The 17,595-nt window shown below is 38.8% G+C and overlaps 1 protein-coding gene across 2 annotated transcripts in view; it reads left to right on the top strand.

Annotated features, from left to right (window-relative positions):
• The window catches only part of LOC137058402 (E3 ubiquitin-protein ligase TRIM62-like), a 56,815-nt gene that overhangs the window by 23,825 nt on the left and 15,395 nt on the right, over window positions 1–17,595 (top strand). For both annotated transcript variants that reach the window (XM_067431656.1, XM_067431657.1), the window contains exon 3: window positions 12,949–13,044. In XM_067431656.1, coding sequence (XP_067287757.1) covers window positions 12,949–13,044 — 96 coding nt within the window. The remainder of the gene's footprint in view (window positions 1–12,948; window positions 13,045–17,595) is intronic.

Genomic DNA, 17,595 nt, shown 5'->3' with positions numbered 1-17,595 from the left:
TTCAAGTCAGTGTGTTTTCATATTTATTTAAAAATAAATGGTCATAAAATGACCAGCCAATCTGCAAAATGGAAATAGGAACTGTCCAAAGAGCTCAGCGGTGACTGCCCAATCCCATGAAGCATTGCAAATTGCACCATCAAATGTTTTGCAATAAACGTAAAACATATATTACATTGTACACTAATAAATAACAATAACTGTAAGTCGTTTTTTTGTGTGTAAAATTAAAACATTTCATGCGATTACATCATTTGCAATACTTGATGGGATGCTTAGTTCAGTGCCTCATTAAAGACATTAAGAACCATCTTGAACTATTTGTGTTTTGTCTAATTTAAGTACATATAAATTAATATCATTGCATTGCTGCTTTTTAAATAAGCAACAAGCCGAATACCAGAGGTTTTATTTAATCCTAAGAAGCTTTTTTAAGATGACATGGTTATATATTGGGCTTTGCTATAATCTCCCCAGTAAAAGATATTTTTAGTTTCAGTTTCATGCCGGCCTGTGTTGCTTTAAAACAAATTACTAGAGAGACAATCTAATGTATTTTGGCTAAAGTTCCATCAGTCTGAGCCAAAATAAAGAAAATCTTCTTTTTCTAAGCAAATACTTGTAGACCGTTCACATCCTCCTCAGCCAGTGTTTTCCAATTCATCTCATCAGGTGACCTCCCCCCTCTATCCTTACACTTCCTGCCAACTGGATTGTGATGGAAGCCTCCCTGTCTCTGGTGTGCTGGGATGCATCTGTCGTAGAGAGGGCATGTTTGAGCAGACTACTCTAGATGATCTAATATAGATGGTATCTAATCTCGATGGCTTGAACACTGTTTGACATCAAACCATGCAAGGCTGCTTTAGGATGGTACATGTCGTCATGTGGGTTCTTCCAAACCCCTATTGCTTTTGAATGAAGTGCCCGACTGATGTGTCAGTTCTGCCTAATTTTCTGTTTTATTCCTTGTTCCCTGCACAGCAAGTTCAAGCCGCGTGGAGCTCTGTCTTTTTCTCACTCTTAAAGGCCTTCATGGCTTCAACAAGTCCTTTTGGCAGCTTTCAGCAGAAGCAGCAGGCAATACACGCAGAGCCTGCCAGGAACCAGGATTCTGACTAATGTGGCAAATCAACAAGACTCCCCTCATTCCCACCATATTCAGTACTTTTTATTATTGATGGATAAATGCGGGTGGCGTGGCTTTTTTATAGGAATGGTATGCGTTATAGTTTTTTTTGGCAGGAAATTCAACCTTAAAATGTTTTCTATATATTGCATAACATTTTAGTGACTTGATTAATATTTCTTAAATAAAAAAAATAAAGAAAATCTTTAAAATAACTATATTGTGGTATATACACAATAAAGTTATTGTTTGACAGGAAATTCAACCTTAAAATGTTTTCTATATTGTAATGCATAGCATTTTAGTGACTTGATAATATTCTTTAAAAAAGCGTAATTATTACTTAATATTTTTTATTAAATTTTATACGTTGTATATCATTTTTTATAAAACATTTAAAATATTATACACTAGCCATCTACTATTTACATTATTGATATTTATTAAAACATTTAAAAACATTTTAATATATGTTTTAATTAGTGCCGGGAATTGATAAAAAAAATTAATCTAATTAATTAGAGGCTTTGTAATTAATGAATCTAAATTAATCGCATTTTAATTGCATATAAATATTTGACCTGAGAACAGTGAGAAGTAATTCTTCACATGGATTTTAGTATACCATTGAATAATGACTGAATACATAAGCTTAATCAACAAAATATTGTTTATTTATTTCAGTCCAGCAGACCAGCGCAATGTTTGCCATTAAGTGTAGCAAAAGCATATTTGTGATATTTGAGGCTCGATGTGCTGCGGTGATACGCAAATTCCTTGTTGTATAGCTTGCACACAACCATGCTCTTGTCGACGCCTCCATCCTTTCGTTTTTTAAAACTAAATTTCCCATCCACGGGGCCAAGCAAAGCGGTCTCATCAGCTTCTTAGTTCATGTTCACTATGGTTTGTTGTTGTCGTGACTTGTGAACGCTAGTTCGCGTTCCAGTATAATCGGTCCGTCGAAACTCATTCATTGAAAAACGTTCCGCGGTTCAAAAATGTGTGTGGTTAAAATTATTTATTTTTTGCGTAATTAATCTTAATTAAAGCGTTAAAGTCCCGTAATTAATTAATCTTAATTAACGCGTTAAAGTCCCGGCCCTAGTTTTAATTTACATTTTATGTACATTAAAATGATTATACACCAGCTATATACATATTCAAATTAATACTTTTTATATAATGACACAATTTTTTATTCTTTCTAAATAGTATTTATTTTTTATCCATTGCTATCGACATATTACTACATATTTTTTTTCAAATAATTACATTTTATATAGTAAATATATTTTATTTAGTATAGTTTTTAAAAATGTTTATTTATTTATTATACATTGCCCATCTCAGTTTTGTATCATGCACTGGTGCAATTTAAAATATACAGGATAATGCAGAAAAAGCCACTGGAAGAGTCCATCGGTGAAAGTTTGACGGGCAGACTATAATGTTCTCCTTTAGCCGATATGACCACAAAGCGATTAAATAATTGCCAAGTCTTAAATCCAGGTCTCAGTCCTGCAAGGGCAAATCTCTGAAGGGCTACCTTGATCCTGGAATGCTATTGCATATCCATTTTTTCATCGACCAGATGGAGGGAGGGAGAGGGTTTGCAATCACTGTGTTTAAATCTATGTCCTGCTAGAAGAGCATTCATCATTTACACGACTTGTCCTACATTCTCTAACCTCTAGAGGAAACTCTACTCGATACAACCCACTTCCCTCATTTGCAATTACCTAAGCGTCATATTTTGCTGAAGCCGGTTTCTTCAACGCAGTTCATTCTCAACTATCATGACAGGATTCTTTTTTAAAGCCCACGGTTTACTCAACTCTGAGTCACTCGATAACCCGCAAGGGAAATTTATGAGGTAAATCTAAAACAGCTTTCGGTGAGCCAGCCTCCATCGAGGTGACAGTGACAGCTTGCCGATTTCTTCTGCACTGCCTGACTTTCTTCACGATTATGTTTGGTCCCAATTCAACTGATTTATTCCAATTATTGTGCAATTTCTGCACCGTTTTTTAGAGGCAAAGCAATAATCCAAAACCACTTTGTGCTGTCAAATTTTCCTGGTGGCCACTTCTTTGATCCACAGAGCTGACATCCATCAAACCTGCAGGCATTCATTTTCCTCAATGCACTGGACTGAATGGGAGGGCTGGATCAGCAGGAAAAAGGTCAGATTTGTCAGTTGTAAGCTGTAGCTTTGTTTGTTATCGGCATCTAACGTGTTGCACAAACCTTCTCAGGCTGGAAGTCATGACAGTGATAGACACCGTACTGTCAACGGTTTGTGCGATTGCTGCTTGTTTGTTTACGAAGTCAGCCTTTGTGCTTCACTGTATTTGTTGGCGCTTTTGCATTGACGTTATAACACAAAAGCATTTGGGGCAAGTCTTTTCATGGCAGCACCAGGTGCAACCACACAGCCTGTACTTGCAATTGGTGGCTTCAACGCTGTTTTGAGAAACCAGTTGAATGCATGCAAATCACACAGACACATTTATTTGTGTCCAGACCTGAGTTATCGCCCTGTTTTCTGTATGAAAGATACGATGCATCCACTATTTCTGCGTTTCAGCTGCATTGTCATGCTGCTGCAAGCTGTGTCAGTGTGCTGTGGCAAAGATGACGTGCTTAGACTGCAGGGTGCCGGCCCTCCCTCCCCTCACACAGGCTGTAACCGGGAGAAAAGCAGTCATAAGCATTTGTGGCACAGTTTGAGCACATTTTCATATGTAGAAAAGAGGATGAGAAGCTGAGAGATCTCTTTGGCTTGACTCTTCATATCTGCTTTTTTCTTCATATTTCCTTTTTTTTAATGTAGGTTGTGTTTAATAAATAATATACAAGGGTACTCGTATCCGCTGGTCCATTTTATTCCCCAGGTGAGCACAGCAGGGATGATCTTCCCACCATTACCGCAGTAATGAACAGCATAGAGGGCAAGTGCAGCTGAATCACCCGCTAGCTGCATAAAAAACGCAACTTAGTTTGCAAAATGATACAGCAGTTTTACAAACAACAGAATAATTTATTGAAGTGCCTCCTCGAGTATCTCAGTTATGAGTCAGAATCCTCTAAAATGCATCAGAAAGAATAATTATGGATCCTTTTCATAGACCAATGATGCTTTTCCTGTTTAATTAAAGCACAATATGTAAGATTTTTGGATTCAAATATTCAAAAACCACTAGGACAGTGTTATATATTGTTGACTTGTATACTTGCATTATCCCAAATGTTTCCAAGAAGGTTGCAATTTTAACCAGGACACAGACCGTTTTTTATTTTGTAGAAACCATGGAAACACAAAAGACACTTTAATATATGATGTGTTTTATTAGACGGTGAGCAACTGTTTGGAAACGTTCATGGACAGGAAACTAATAATTGTTATACAGCTCAACACAGTTAGTCTTGTTGTTTAAATCTGGTTTTCTTGATTTACCGTGAGTACCATGATTTACGTATATGGTGCATGGTATGCTTACTGTGCAGGGCCGGCTCTAGCTCTTTGGTTGCCCTAAGCGAGATGGAGTTTTGCGCCCCCCACCCCTCCACCCCACTTACTTTTATCGTCTCTATTCTAATTCAGCATGTCTGTTTTCCTAGGCCTACCCCTAACCGAGAAGCACTTATTATTAAACACGTTCGACGCTTTATTTCCACTTTTCAAACATTTTCTCACTTTTTATTGAAAATAAATGCCTTTCCGATCTGGTATGTGATGGGAAAAGGGAATAGAGCGAGTGTGGCAAAAGACGAGATCGAACCTCCTCTGATTGATTTGCATCAAATCTTGATGCCATGCGTCTTACCACTACACCACAGCCACTAGCTGTAAGGAATATGGTGAACACAGCATATTTGTGTTTAATGTAAATAATATGGCATCTATCGGTACTCTCCAGTAAAAAAAACAAAAAAATTATTTATTTATGGCATCATTTATTTACTTCCGAAGCCCACGCAGAGAGCGTTTGTACTTTTCATAAATAACATGCATATGTTATCCATATTTATAACGAACTGGACTTTTGATATTTAAATGACATCCACTACAGGTTATTGTAGATTATTGTCAGTGAAGTTATGTTTGCAATACGTATAGTAATATGTAGAAAACTAGCAAGTGATAGCTTAGTGACAATATTAATAATATTTATAAAATAAATATTAGTTGATAAGATTGATAATACTACGTAATTTTATTTTGTTTGACAACTTCTTGGCTGAGATAAGAAGACTAGCCTCTATACTGGACTTTCTTTTGATTTTCTTCCTTTCTTTTTTTCTCTTTTTCCGTCCCTATGCATCCGCGGGTTTAGACGCCTCATTTTTGATGAACAAGCAAGATGAGCACTTGCCTGACCTAACGCCTAAACTAATAATCAATAATCACCATCAATTCAACCTAATAATCAGGTTGATAAGTAATAAAACGTGTGGCTGAGGGGGCGCCCTATGATGATCATGTTTAATAAACATTATGTTGTATTTCGCTTGTTCCGATTCTAAGCTTAATGGGAAGTAATGGGCGGCACTAGAGCGCGCTCGCGCCCCCAGCACAATTGTCGCCCTAGGCAACCGCCTAGCTCACCTATAGCAAACGCCGGCCCTGTTACTGTGTCTCATAGTCGCCACAGAGCGAACGCACAGAGTAGCATTATAACATAACTTTCAACACACTCAGATGTATCTAATATGATAAAACAGCGCAGCGTTACCCCACATACACATGAGCAGAAGAAGCAGAAGCACTCGTCTGCTGCAGAATAAAAGCTCTGCCAAATCAAGCAGTCGTCAAGCTATGCTTTTGTTTTGAATATGTGAGATCTAGAAAAATATAAAACACATTGTGGCTTTAACATTGTAAATCTAGCAGTTTTTTTTTAAATGTACATTTAATAAGACTGTATGTTATGCTATATTACCTTGGCATTACATTTCAGAAAACAAGTTAATGAGTGTTTCTAACACAAGGCTAAGGAAGCAAGAAATTTGAAATCTTTTTTTGTTTTGACCACTGCAATCAAGCTCTCAGCATTTTTCCCTTATTTGGGAAGACATAGAAGCACTATTATAAATGTTATCTTTTTGCTATTGGATCAAATGTGAACGCAAAAACTATATTTGTTTTCAATTCACTATAGAAGTTTACCCAACTCTGAAGACTTCTGCTGAGAACTCTGGAAAAGTTGTTCTTCCTCTCTTTTCTTTTTATATTTGAATGGTTTTATTTGGATAGAACATGATCTAAAGATTGTGTTTGGCTTTTGAGCTCATTGGTTTGGATCTTAAAGCCACTTACAGACGGTTTCATTGGATGCACTGGTGTTGCCTCAGTTCTCTCTGTGTTTATTTGTCGGTCTGGCTAATGGATAGTATGGTGCACCTCTCAGTAGAATCTTTTTTTTTTCACGTACTATTCTCGGATAACATGATATAAATATTAATCATCAAGCAGAGAGAATATGACATCAATGTAAAAACAGTATGTGTGACTCACCAAAAAGCCTTGAATGCTTCATAAATATCCATTTATACGAGAGCTTCTTCTGTCTAATGTAATTAATATTAATAAATTACTTTTGTAAAGTTGATAATCTACTTTAGAGGATCTTCTGGCTTACACTTGGTTATGTTACAGTGCAAGCACCTACATCTGTTATAAGAACACGTTTTAAGTAGTATAAGATTTCATGTTGATAGGTGTTTTTCAGATATCTTATGTTTACATCAGAAACAACTCGTAGTGATGTCTAGCAAACAAGACATGTTTTGTCCTTGCAAGTGATTCATGGCGATGGCCAAATGACTCACATGTGGCCACTATCCTTATGATTCATGTTTGTTGTATGTGGTTGAGTTGGTTTGATTGGACCCTGTTAAAGAAGGAGTGCAGATGACACATTTGCTGTCCTCTTCAGATGTGATTTACACAAGAGTCATAAAGAGGGATGGCAGAACCGGCCTTGTGCACCCAGGCTGTTTATTACTTCAGATTCTGCTGCCTTGCAGAATTATGACACCGGCACATACAAGGTTATGTCAAAAGTGTCCTTGATTGTCTACCCTTCGGGCTGATGAGTACTGTGTTGTTGGATTATTTGGTGAGTGACTGAGTGAGTGATTGAGCAAGTGAGTAAGCGATAGAGTGAGTAATCGATCGACAGAGAGAGCGTGTGAGAGATAGAATGAGCAAGTGAGTGAGCGAGTGTGTAAATGATTGAGCGAGAGTTTGTGAACAATAGAGTGAGAGAGTGAGAGAATGAATGATTTGAGCGAGAGAGTGTGTGAGCGAGAGAGTGAGCGATAGAGTGAGTGATCGGGCGAGCGAGAGACCGTGTGAGTGATTGAGCGAGAGTTTGTGAACGATACAGTGAGAGAGAGAGAGAGAGAGAGATTTAGTGAGTGTGAATGAGTGAGTGAGCGAGAGACCGTGTGAGCGAGAGCGTGTGTGAGTGAGGGTTTGAGAGGGCGTGCGAGCGATTTAGCATGTGACTGAGTGAGTGATCGAGAGACTGTGTGTGCAATTGAGCATGTGAGTGTGTGAGTGAGTGAACGAGTGAGTGAAGAGACCGTATGCGGATTGAGCGAGAGAGTTTGTGAACGATAGAGTGAGAGAGTGAGAGAATAAACGATTTAGTGAGTGTGACTGAGTGTGTGAGCGAGAGAGTGAGTGAGCGATAGAGTGAGTGTGTGAGCGATTGAGCGAGTGAGTGTGTGAGCGATAAAGTGAACAAATAAGTGTGACTAAGTGAGTGAGCGAGAAACCGTTTGAGTGTGTGAGCGAGTGAGTGTGCGAGCGAGTGAGTGTGCGAGCGAGAGAGTGTGCGAGCGAGAGAGTGTGCGAGCGAGAGAGTGTGCGAGCGAGAGAGTGTGCGAGCGAGAGAGTGTGCGAGCGAGAGAGTGTGAGAGCGAGAGAGCGTGTAAGCGATTGAGCGAGAGTTTATGAACGATAGAGTGAGAGAGTGAGAGAATAAACGATTTAGTGTGTGTGACTGAGTGAGCGAGAAACCGTGTGAGCGATTGAGCGAGAGAGCGTGTGAGCGATCGAGCATGTGACTGAGTGATCGAGAGACCGTGTGTGATTGAGCGAGTGTGTGTTAGCGATAGAGTGAACGAGTGAGTGTGACTGTGAGTGTGTGACTGTGAGTGTGTGAGCGAGTGAGTGAGACTGAGCGAGTATGCGATTGTTTTTGCATTTTGTGTGATCTGAGTGATAGAGGTTTTTCAGGAATTAAAAAATGCTCATATCTGACGATTCTTTGAAAGTTTCCTGGTTTGGACTCAATAATGACGTCAAACTGCTCCTCTTAGAATGCATTTGTTCTCTGGGTTTGAATGGGTCGGTGAAGTATCTTGAGCACGCCTGGTGCTTTTCATTATTTATGCACCCTTGATTATCTCCTTCACTCTCATCAGTGGCAGCAGTTAGAACGGATCTTTAGCTCATAGGCAGGTGGTGGCTTAATGAACCTTCGAGGAAGTTTATAGAATGTACAATGGAGCTCAACAGTTCTTGAAGCAAAAACGCAATTCAAATCTACATTGAGAAAGTTTCTTAGCAATAACAGCTAAACTTTAGAAGATATAGCTACTATTATATACTGCCACAAAAGTCTGTTTGTTTGCTTGCCAGATTTCCAGTGCAGAACTACAAGATACTGACGCAAAAACCACCAGTCAGAGAGGGTGCTGTTGCGCTTACAATAGAAATCAGAAGCTTTGCTATTAGGTTTGTGGTGAGTTTTTGCAGGGTAACGTAGACTGGCTACTAGATAACATAGTCGGATTTAGGGGATGAGTAGTTAATTTATTCTTTCTGGGACAGAACATCCAAAAATCATAGTGGATAGGAACCAACAACAGTCATGGTTAGTGGTCACCTTTCATTACATTGAAAAGAGCAGCGTGATCATTTTCTGTTCCAAGCCATAAAGGTCTGGAACAACATGAGAGCAAGTGAATGATAGGAAATTAATCGTTGCATCGCGACGTGGGCGATTGTGCATCGATGCAGTAATAGACCATAATCGATTATAGCCTACTGATGTTTTTTTCTAACTTCATTTCGCAAATGCACTTCTCGTGCTAAAATAGCGGTAGCCTGGATGCCAGCCGAACTCAGCTCCGCCCACAACATTTGAGGACGGGCAGTTCGGTCTGGACTAAATCCATAAAGGAGTGCTTATGCCCAAACAGAAAGTGTTCGGACCAATGAAATCATCAGGGCGGGCTTTAGACGATGAAGGACAGATGATCAACAGTAACGTAATCATCACGTCATCAAAAGGGGCTGGATTATATTTGTTCAAATCCTAAACGGAGAGCTTGTTTGTATATGCATCACCTTCACAATTTCTCTCAGAAATGATGATCATGTTGGGTAAGTAACTGTGTATCCTTAAATACTTTTCTTTTTTTACAACACCGGCAAAGATCGTTTATTTCAGCGCGCGTGCAGACAGAGTTGCGAAGTTTTACAACAAAACTCGCCAACTACTAGCCCAAAACAATAGCTTCTCGGGGGGTTCTCCGGGAAAAGGGGCATTTGGGGGGTAAAATGTGTGTTATTTTGGCATGTTTGCCTGCTAAAATTCGCATTCATGCATCTTTATATCACATAATTGAGGTCGCTTCAATCCGCGGAACTTGGCAACACAGTGCAGTTGAGTTCTGTTGACATTTGACAACTAACGTAATGCATCGCTTCGTTGCTCTGATTGGTTGTAGGTCTGTCCAAATGATGTCTTTCCTAGTTCGGTTGAAACGCGTCCCATAATCAGACTCATATTCTACTATAATTAAGTATGACCACATCAGGCAAAAATAGCAGAGGAATTTATCTATTATTTTAACATTAATAGTAGTGTGCAAGCATGTGTGTGCCTATTAGGATTTGGTACCTTTTTAAAGGTTTTTTTTTTTTTAGTCTTGTTCTGAATTTCAAATATTTGGCTTTGAATCATATGTAATCAATTCAGAGTTGTTGGATTGGTGTGTCTGTATATGTTGCTTAAATGCAAACTCAAAGATGAGTAAAGCCAGAGTGAAATAAGTTTAAGTCTTGCAGTTTGCCTTCAATGACCTTCTTCTCTGCTGTGTGGGATCCTGGGGAAATGTCATGTCAGACTTCCTCTCGCCAGCTTAGATTGATATAAACGTGGGCCGCCTCTGACCTCCAGTGCTCTGTGCTCTCCATGCAGCCAAAACCAGCACACTCGATCCTTTGTTCAGACATTTCGAGCGTGCTAACTTGATTTGCTACAAAAAATATTAATTTCCAGACTCTGTGCTGAAACATTACAGGCACATTTTGGTGTTAAGAAGTTGCTAGTTCTCTGAATAAACTTTTGAAAGGCAGAGGTAAATGGCACATAGAAAATGTATGGCCTATAATGATCCAATAACCATTTGCGTTTTATTCCCGAAGTGCACCGGCTGGTTATGTTGCTTTAAATTGACACATTAAAGACGGCTCTCATCTATCAGGTATGCATACTGAAACCAGGCGGTTTGGATGCCGGGAAGGGCATTTAGATACTAGTAGAGCGCAGGCAGTATTTCCCTGAAGTAATGAGCTTTATTAAGAAAGTAATTGTTTCTCTGCTCCTTGCCCTGGATACAATAGAGAACTATGTTCCCATGTATTTGAGTCTCATAGCTGTCAGATAATACAGCTGGAAATATTGTGTTTCACTTTTTAAGTGTTAGTAAACCGGGTCGTTAAAAATGGATTCCAACCGCATTTCATAGTCATTTTCAATGAATCACCTCTATCAAAACGACATGATGCTGAAATGTCAGAAGAATATGTTTTTCAGGATAATCTTGTTTCATAAAATATGTGACCTGTTCTCATTGGTGTTCATTTCCATCTGGAACAAAAAGAGCATGAGTTAGTGTTTCCTGAGGCTAGCGTCAAGTATTGCTCACACACTTCAGCATTAGAGGTTTAAGTATTAAACTTAATTGCGTAACTCATCCCTCGCTATTTGTGCTACAGCCATGAATGAAACCTGACAACATGCTGTTTGGTCTTGAGAAGTGTGCTGTTATTTAGATTGCACATAAGACATTTTTATAACGAATTGAAAACACAATTCTTTCAACAGTTGTTAGAGTTAAATGTATTTCTTTATTTTCTAGCTAACTAATGAGTTTATGGACAATTTGAATGGCTTTCTTGAGATAAATGTAATATTAAGTGACATTTTATATCCTACAAGCTGTTTTATTGATGTCTTTCCCTGGTTGAAACAGTGATTGAGTGATTACATGAGACAGGATACATTTTTTTAGGAAGCTGTAATGTATATTTCAACATACGTTCTGGAACCCATATTTATTTAACTAGTATTAAAGATGTGCTTTTGATCTGCACTGCCACTTGAACTTTTATTGTTTGAAGTTCGTAAGAAAACTGACAGAATTTTGCTATTACACGCTTCTCCAAAGAGGAATCCTTTTATTTATAATATTAAAAAAAATTGGTGTGCTGCTGCACGTCTGTGTGTGTGTGTATTAAGCAGAGTGTACGCTCGTTGTTATTAATGCGCCTTTTTAATACTACACTATTGCCTTTTTAGAGCAGGTTTGTGTTGGTCAATGGCGCAGTCGTTTTCAGTTCCCCAAAATAGCAACACGCCAACAATGCTCCTGAACACGCATGGTTTTCAGACCAGGCAGCCAATGGGAGAACAATGGGCGCGAGTGCATTTGCTATTTAAACAACGTGGAGCAGGACGTGAAAATGATAACTGCGTCTGAATAAAACTAGCAAAAAATGGCCCCTAGTGTCCACACACTGACATGTTTAACTATTGTGTACGAAGCAGACTCTGAACACAGTCAAAACATGCCATTAGAAAATGTGTGTTTTGGCCTTCCAAAACCATTTCGGCTTGAAACAGAAAAAAAGCTTCATTTTTTTTTTGCAGATAATATTTGGTAGCTGAAATATCAGTGCATCCCTAATTATTATTGTTTTATAGCCATATTGGCTATATAATCACAACTTTTAGGCCAAATTATGCAGCCCTACAAACAAGCTTAGCAAACTTGAATTTTCTTTTAAAAATTGTATTTTAAATATGATTTTCCCCTCAGATTGTGCAGCCCTTTATGATATATTAATATGTATATTATACAACTGAGCTCTGGTGCATTGTAAAGGGTCTGGTGGTTTTTGGCTGTTCTTATTCTGCCTCCAGGCGAGCAAACGTGGCCCCGTCGTCCCAATTCTGCCATGTCCACTGCAGCAGAGACCCACTTTCCCTGACACAGACCTCTCTGGAGACTCACTGTTTATTTATTAATTTCTGTTTTTTTTCCTGTAGTCATAAAGCCACCATTCTCTGTACCTTTCTTACAATTTAAAACGTTCAATCTAGATCAAAACCATGCATGAAATGATTGAATTATAGTAATATAGACCATTTCAGTTATACACTTTTTCTTCTTCAGATATCAGCATTTGAGGAGCTACTTGAAGTTAAAGACATAGTCAAAGTTAAAGCAAGTCATTGTCATTGTTAAGGTCTTAATGGGGTTATTTCCATTCTGACACACCAGTTTTGCCCTGTGTATGGAAGATAAGGACCCCAGTGCATAAGAAAAGTGTAATCATGCAGCGAAGGATTGTGTGTCATGTCAGTAGTATCACATTCATTGCTCTCAGAGTTGTGGTATCTCGCTTAGGAAGGCTTTGGAAGTGGTTCAGACTAATTACTTTGGGTTAGAGGTTACCAGATTAATGGGCAATAAATGACGTGATGTGTTGCGCTGTGGTTTTCTTTCAGAGGGAGATGAAGGAGCAGCTGGTGACTCTACAAGACAGTGAGAAGGGTCATACAGAGGCTTTACAGCTACTGCAGAGGCAGCTCACCGAAACCAAGGTAAACTTCTACACATTCTGCCATTCATCAGTGTATATTATTCTGAAAACATGAATGTGATTGATCCTGGAGCTCCATTAATCAGTTTTCCCTTGGACTTCCTTTAAAAGAGGCATCCCAAGCCATATAAAACGATTAAATTAGCTGCTGTCACTTTGAATGCTCCTCCACTCCCTTGTGATCAGACACACATTATGATGTGTTAGTTATAGAAGTATTTATTGCTGAATGTTTTAAGCTGGAGGGTCAATCCTAGATTGATGGACCAACAGTGATTTATCGGGAAGGCATCCACACATTTTCCACACATCCACACGTTTGGCAGCTTGATTTAAATCACCATATTGATGTTTCACCTCTGATGGGACTGTATTAAAACCACATCTGGAAACAAGGCCGCATAAAAATAGAAATGTCACTGACAAACAGCTCATACAGCCCACCGTGCCCGTTACGGATTCATGACTGGCCTCTCACTCTGTCCATTGCTCATTTCTCTCTCATTTCTTCTCTCATTTTCTTTCTCGTTCTCTCTGTCACTCTCTCTTTCTCTCTTTCTGTTTCTCTTTATTTATTCTGTTGACCAGAGGTGCTAGAGTGCACCCTCACCCTCAAACGTAAGCAAAAGCACCCTCAGATTTGGCAGATTTTTGTTCCGCTCTGGAGAGTCAAATGCATCTATTTACAGCGTGTTTTTGCAGCAGTGAGTAATGCAGCCAATCACAGATATCGTTGTGATCTCTCAAACTCGATGTCCAATCAGAGGTGTTTAAATTAGTCAGAATTAGTCAGGTATTTAAATTAGTTTACCGCTCAGTTTTTATTCAGTGCCGAGTTGATGCAGGCTTGCAAAACCTCTCATTAACAAACAAGTGTAGACACGATGTAAGTAAGGGATGTATTGTGCATTGTTGACAGCTCCTCTGTGGAGGACATTATATTTTAGCAAATTTCTCTGACAACTTACACCGTTTTAAGTCTGGATATTCTTATTAAATATGAACTTGGTGAAATATCCCCTTTTTTACTCCCATTATTACATCACAAAATGCAATATGGTTAAGTCTTTTTACATTACATATTGTCCCAAAAACACATTAATATGCATTACATTACAGCCTATAGTTGGATTCATAGGCATAATTTGCGGGAGGGACAGGTGGGACATGTCCTCACCACTTTTTTAAAACATATTGCTTCACGGATGAACCTAACTAATACAAACAAAACATCTCTAGTTAACTAGAAGAGTATCATTTTGTTCGTTTGTTAAATAAGAGGCGATCTGGCGCTCGTTGCCGCTGTTATCAGTGCTGCAGATTTCTCTCGCGGCTCCTGCAGTCTCCACACAGACGAGCGCTTTAATTGAACGCTTAATGCCGTTGCAGAGACTTTCTATTTGTTTTGGTCAGATCACGAAACAAAATGCACAAAAACTGTCCCTGCTCTTGATGTACAACCACTGATGATATTCGGTTTTGATGAGAGAAAATAGGCTACGAGGGCAGATTAGAATCGAGAACTTCTGAAAAGTTTAACAGACTAGACCAGGGATTATAAGCAAAGTGTGCAAATCTATATGCCTTTATTCACGTGAAAAATCTTGACACAACGCTATATTGTGTTTAGATGCAATAATTAAACAAGATCTATATCAATAAATGAACTCTTTAATTGATTTCCGGACATCTTAATACAAAATTTTCTGCAAGTGTTATTGTACATATTTTACATCTGATATAACATTGTATCAGCAACGCAACCCTCCTTAATACGCCATATGGTGCATATCATTTGCACGTGAAAAACTGCGTACCATATGCCCCTCATACGTCAAAATGAGCTTTGGCGTGCATATGATACGCAGTTTTTCACATGCATATGATATGCAATTTATGTCCCACCCACTTTTTAAAACAAAGTTACGCCACTGGTTGGATTGCATAAAATGGGAATGGTATTTATGACCATGTTAACACACAATGCATGGTAAAGTGGTATATCAAATTATTCTGTTATATCTTTCATAACATATTTGTGAATCAAAAGAATCATCAAATTATCCAATTGTTTTTGCCAATGGGTTCTGGTGTCCTCTTAATAGCAGAGGATATATCAATTTGTCAAACAATGTATAAATGTATTGTATTGCCAGAAGCCATATCACCCTGCAGCCCAAGACTGGTTTCCCACTGAAGCTAAGCAGGGCTGAGCCTGGTCAGTATCTGGATGGGAGACCAAATGGGAAAACCAGGTAGCTGCTGGTAGAGGTGTTAGTGAGGCCAGCAGGGGGCGCTCACCCTGTGGTGTGTGTGGGTCATAATGCCCCAGTATAGTGATGGGGACACTGTACTGTCAAAGAGCACCGTCCTTCGGATGAGACGTTAAACCAAGGTCCCAACTCTCTGTGGTCGTTAAAAATCCCAGGATGTCCTTCGATAAAGAGTAAGGGTGTAACCCCGGCATCCTGGCCAAATTTGCCCATTGGCCTCTGTCCATCATGGCCTCCTAATAATCCCCATATCCTGATTGGCTTCATCACTCTGTCTCCTCTCCACCAGTCAGCTGGTGTGCGGTGAGCGTTCTGGCGCAAAATGCCGTCGCATCATCCAGGTGGGTGCTGCACATTGGTGGTGGTTGAGGAGATTCCCCCCTTCTATATGTAAAGCGCTTTGGGTGTCTAGAAAAGCGCTATATAAATGTAATGAATTATTATTTTTATTATTATTATAAAAAATAAATAAAAATAAATATTTTTAAAAATGTAAAAAAAAAGTTTGTTCTGGTTCTCAGGAAGATTACGTAATGCAATAAAGGCGGACTAATAGACTATTAGACAAACATTTGTAGTGAAATTTTTTGAAAGTACAATTATTGGTAAAGTGATGACTAAATAATGTGCACTTTACTTAAAGCACCCTTAGTCATTTCAGAAGCACCCTCAGTGATTTGATTCTGGAACTGGGCCTGCTGTTGACATTGAATTCCCAACAAGCAAATTGGTTTATTGAGCAGCTCTTTAATCTTGACAGCTTGTTTTAATCAGCGGAGAGAGACTCCACAGTCAATAATGCAACTTTGTCCATCTCCTTGCGTTCTTCACCTCCTTTTTTAATTATCCCTGTGTTTGGGCTTGGGGGCTATTGTAGAGGAAGAGCTTCGTGACACTGTGTGGATCTCTGGTGTCTGTCTTATTTTATTTGCGAAGTTAATCTTCAGCATACATTATATATGTGTGTGTTTGTGTGTTTGGTCACATTAGTTGGCAGATAACAAGGACATGAATATGAAATGTATATTATGCTATTTTTGTAATGGTTTTTGTTTTATTTGTGGTTATACTAATTAGTATTTTTTATTGTAGTTATGTTTTATTTATTCAGCTTATTGTTATATTATATTGCTCATCAGTATACTATTCCAGAGAGAAAAATAAGTTTGTAATCTTTCATCAAAATGTAAAAACTTGCTTCATGTTTGAAAGTACTGATGTCTTTATTTTATTTTGTTATTATTGTATTGTAATTTTTTAATATTATTTGTATTTCTTTCAACTACTCCTCTTGTCTGATTGTATAGACCTAGGGCCCTATTTTAAGGATCTGCACACATGGTTTGAAGCCCATGGCCCAGGTGCTATGTGTGGTGTTCATATTTTTGTTACTCAGCCAGTGTTCGTGGGTCTGGTGGACCCGCTGCATTTTGGGTTTTTTAATTCAACTCAATCAAAAATGTTATGTTAAAATACTCAACAGATGTTTACTTCATCCCAATTACAGAAAGAATTGCAACCTTGTGTGGGAACGGCAGGGGTAGAAACAAAACTCACTCTTGTAGCTACTCTCTCACACTTACACACAATCTCTCTCCTACACGCACACACACACACACACACACACACACACACACACACACACACACACACACACACACACACACCCATAACACACGCACACTTGGATATGTGGTGTATGGTTACTCTCCAGGCATACTGTTTTTTCTAATGTGCAAACTGTATAATCTATCACGCTACACTAACCATACCCATAAACCTGCCCATCACAGAAAACATTTGACACTTTTTGAATTTCAAAAAACACCATTTAGTATGTTTTAGTGTGAGGACACAGATATCGTCATAAACCATGTTTACGTTGTAATATCCACACATTTGTGTCCTCATAAACCATACACATGAACACACACAGACTAACAGCAGGCCCTGACAGGAGGAGGACAGAGTAAAGGTACACAGGACCTACAATTCCCACACTTTTATTAGCCCCGGGTCCAGTGGACCCGAACATCCTATGTGTAACATAAATGTGTAGGGGGGGTGTACAGTGTGTGGTCATTAAAAAAGTGTTCTGATATATATTCCTCACAGAAAATGAGCCAAGGCCAATGAGTCTCAGTTTGAAAAAATAATTAATCGTATCATTTTCTTTTGATAAAAAATGAAAACGGGTCCAACAGACCCGAACACCATACAAGGGTTAAACCGTGGCGCTGGACGTGAAAATTATAACTTCGTAGGGGTGAAACTAGCAA

The sequence above is a fragment of the Pseudorasbora parva genome, chromosome 22, assembly GCF_024679245.1.
Source record: "Pseudorasbora parva isolate DD20220531a chromosome 22, ASM2467924v1, whole genome shotgun sequence".
Taxonomy (NCBI): domain Eukaryota; kingdom Metazoa; phylum Chordata; class Actinopteri; order Cypriniformes; family Gobionidae; genus Pseudorasbora; species Pseudorasbora parva.
The sequence above is the reverse complement of the archived record's forward strand: the minus strand, read 5'-3'. Positions and strand labels throughout refer to the sequence as shown.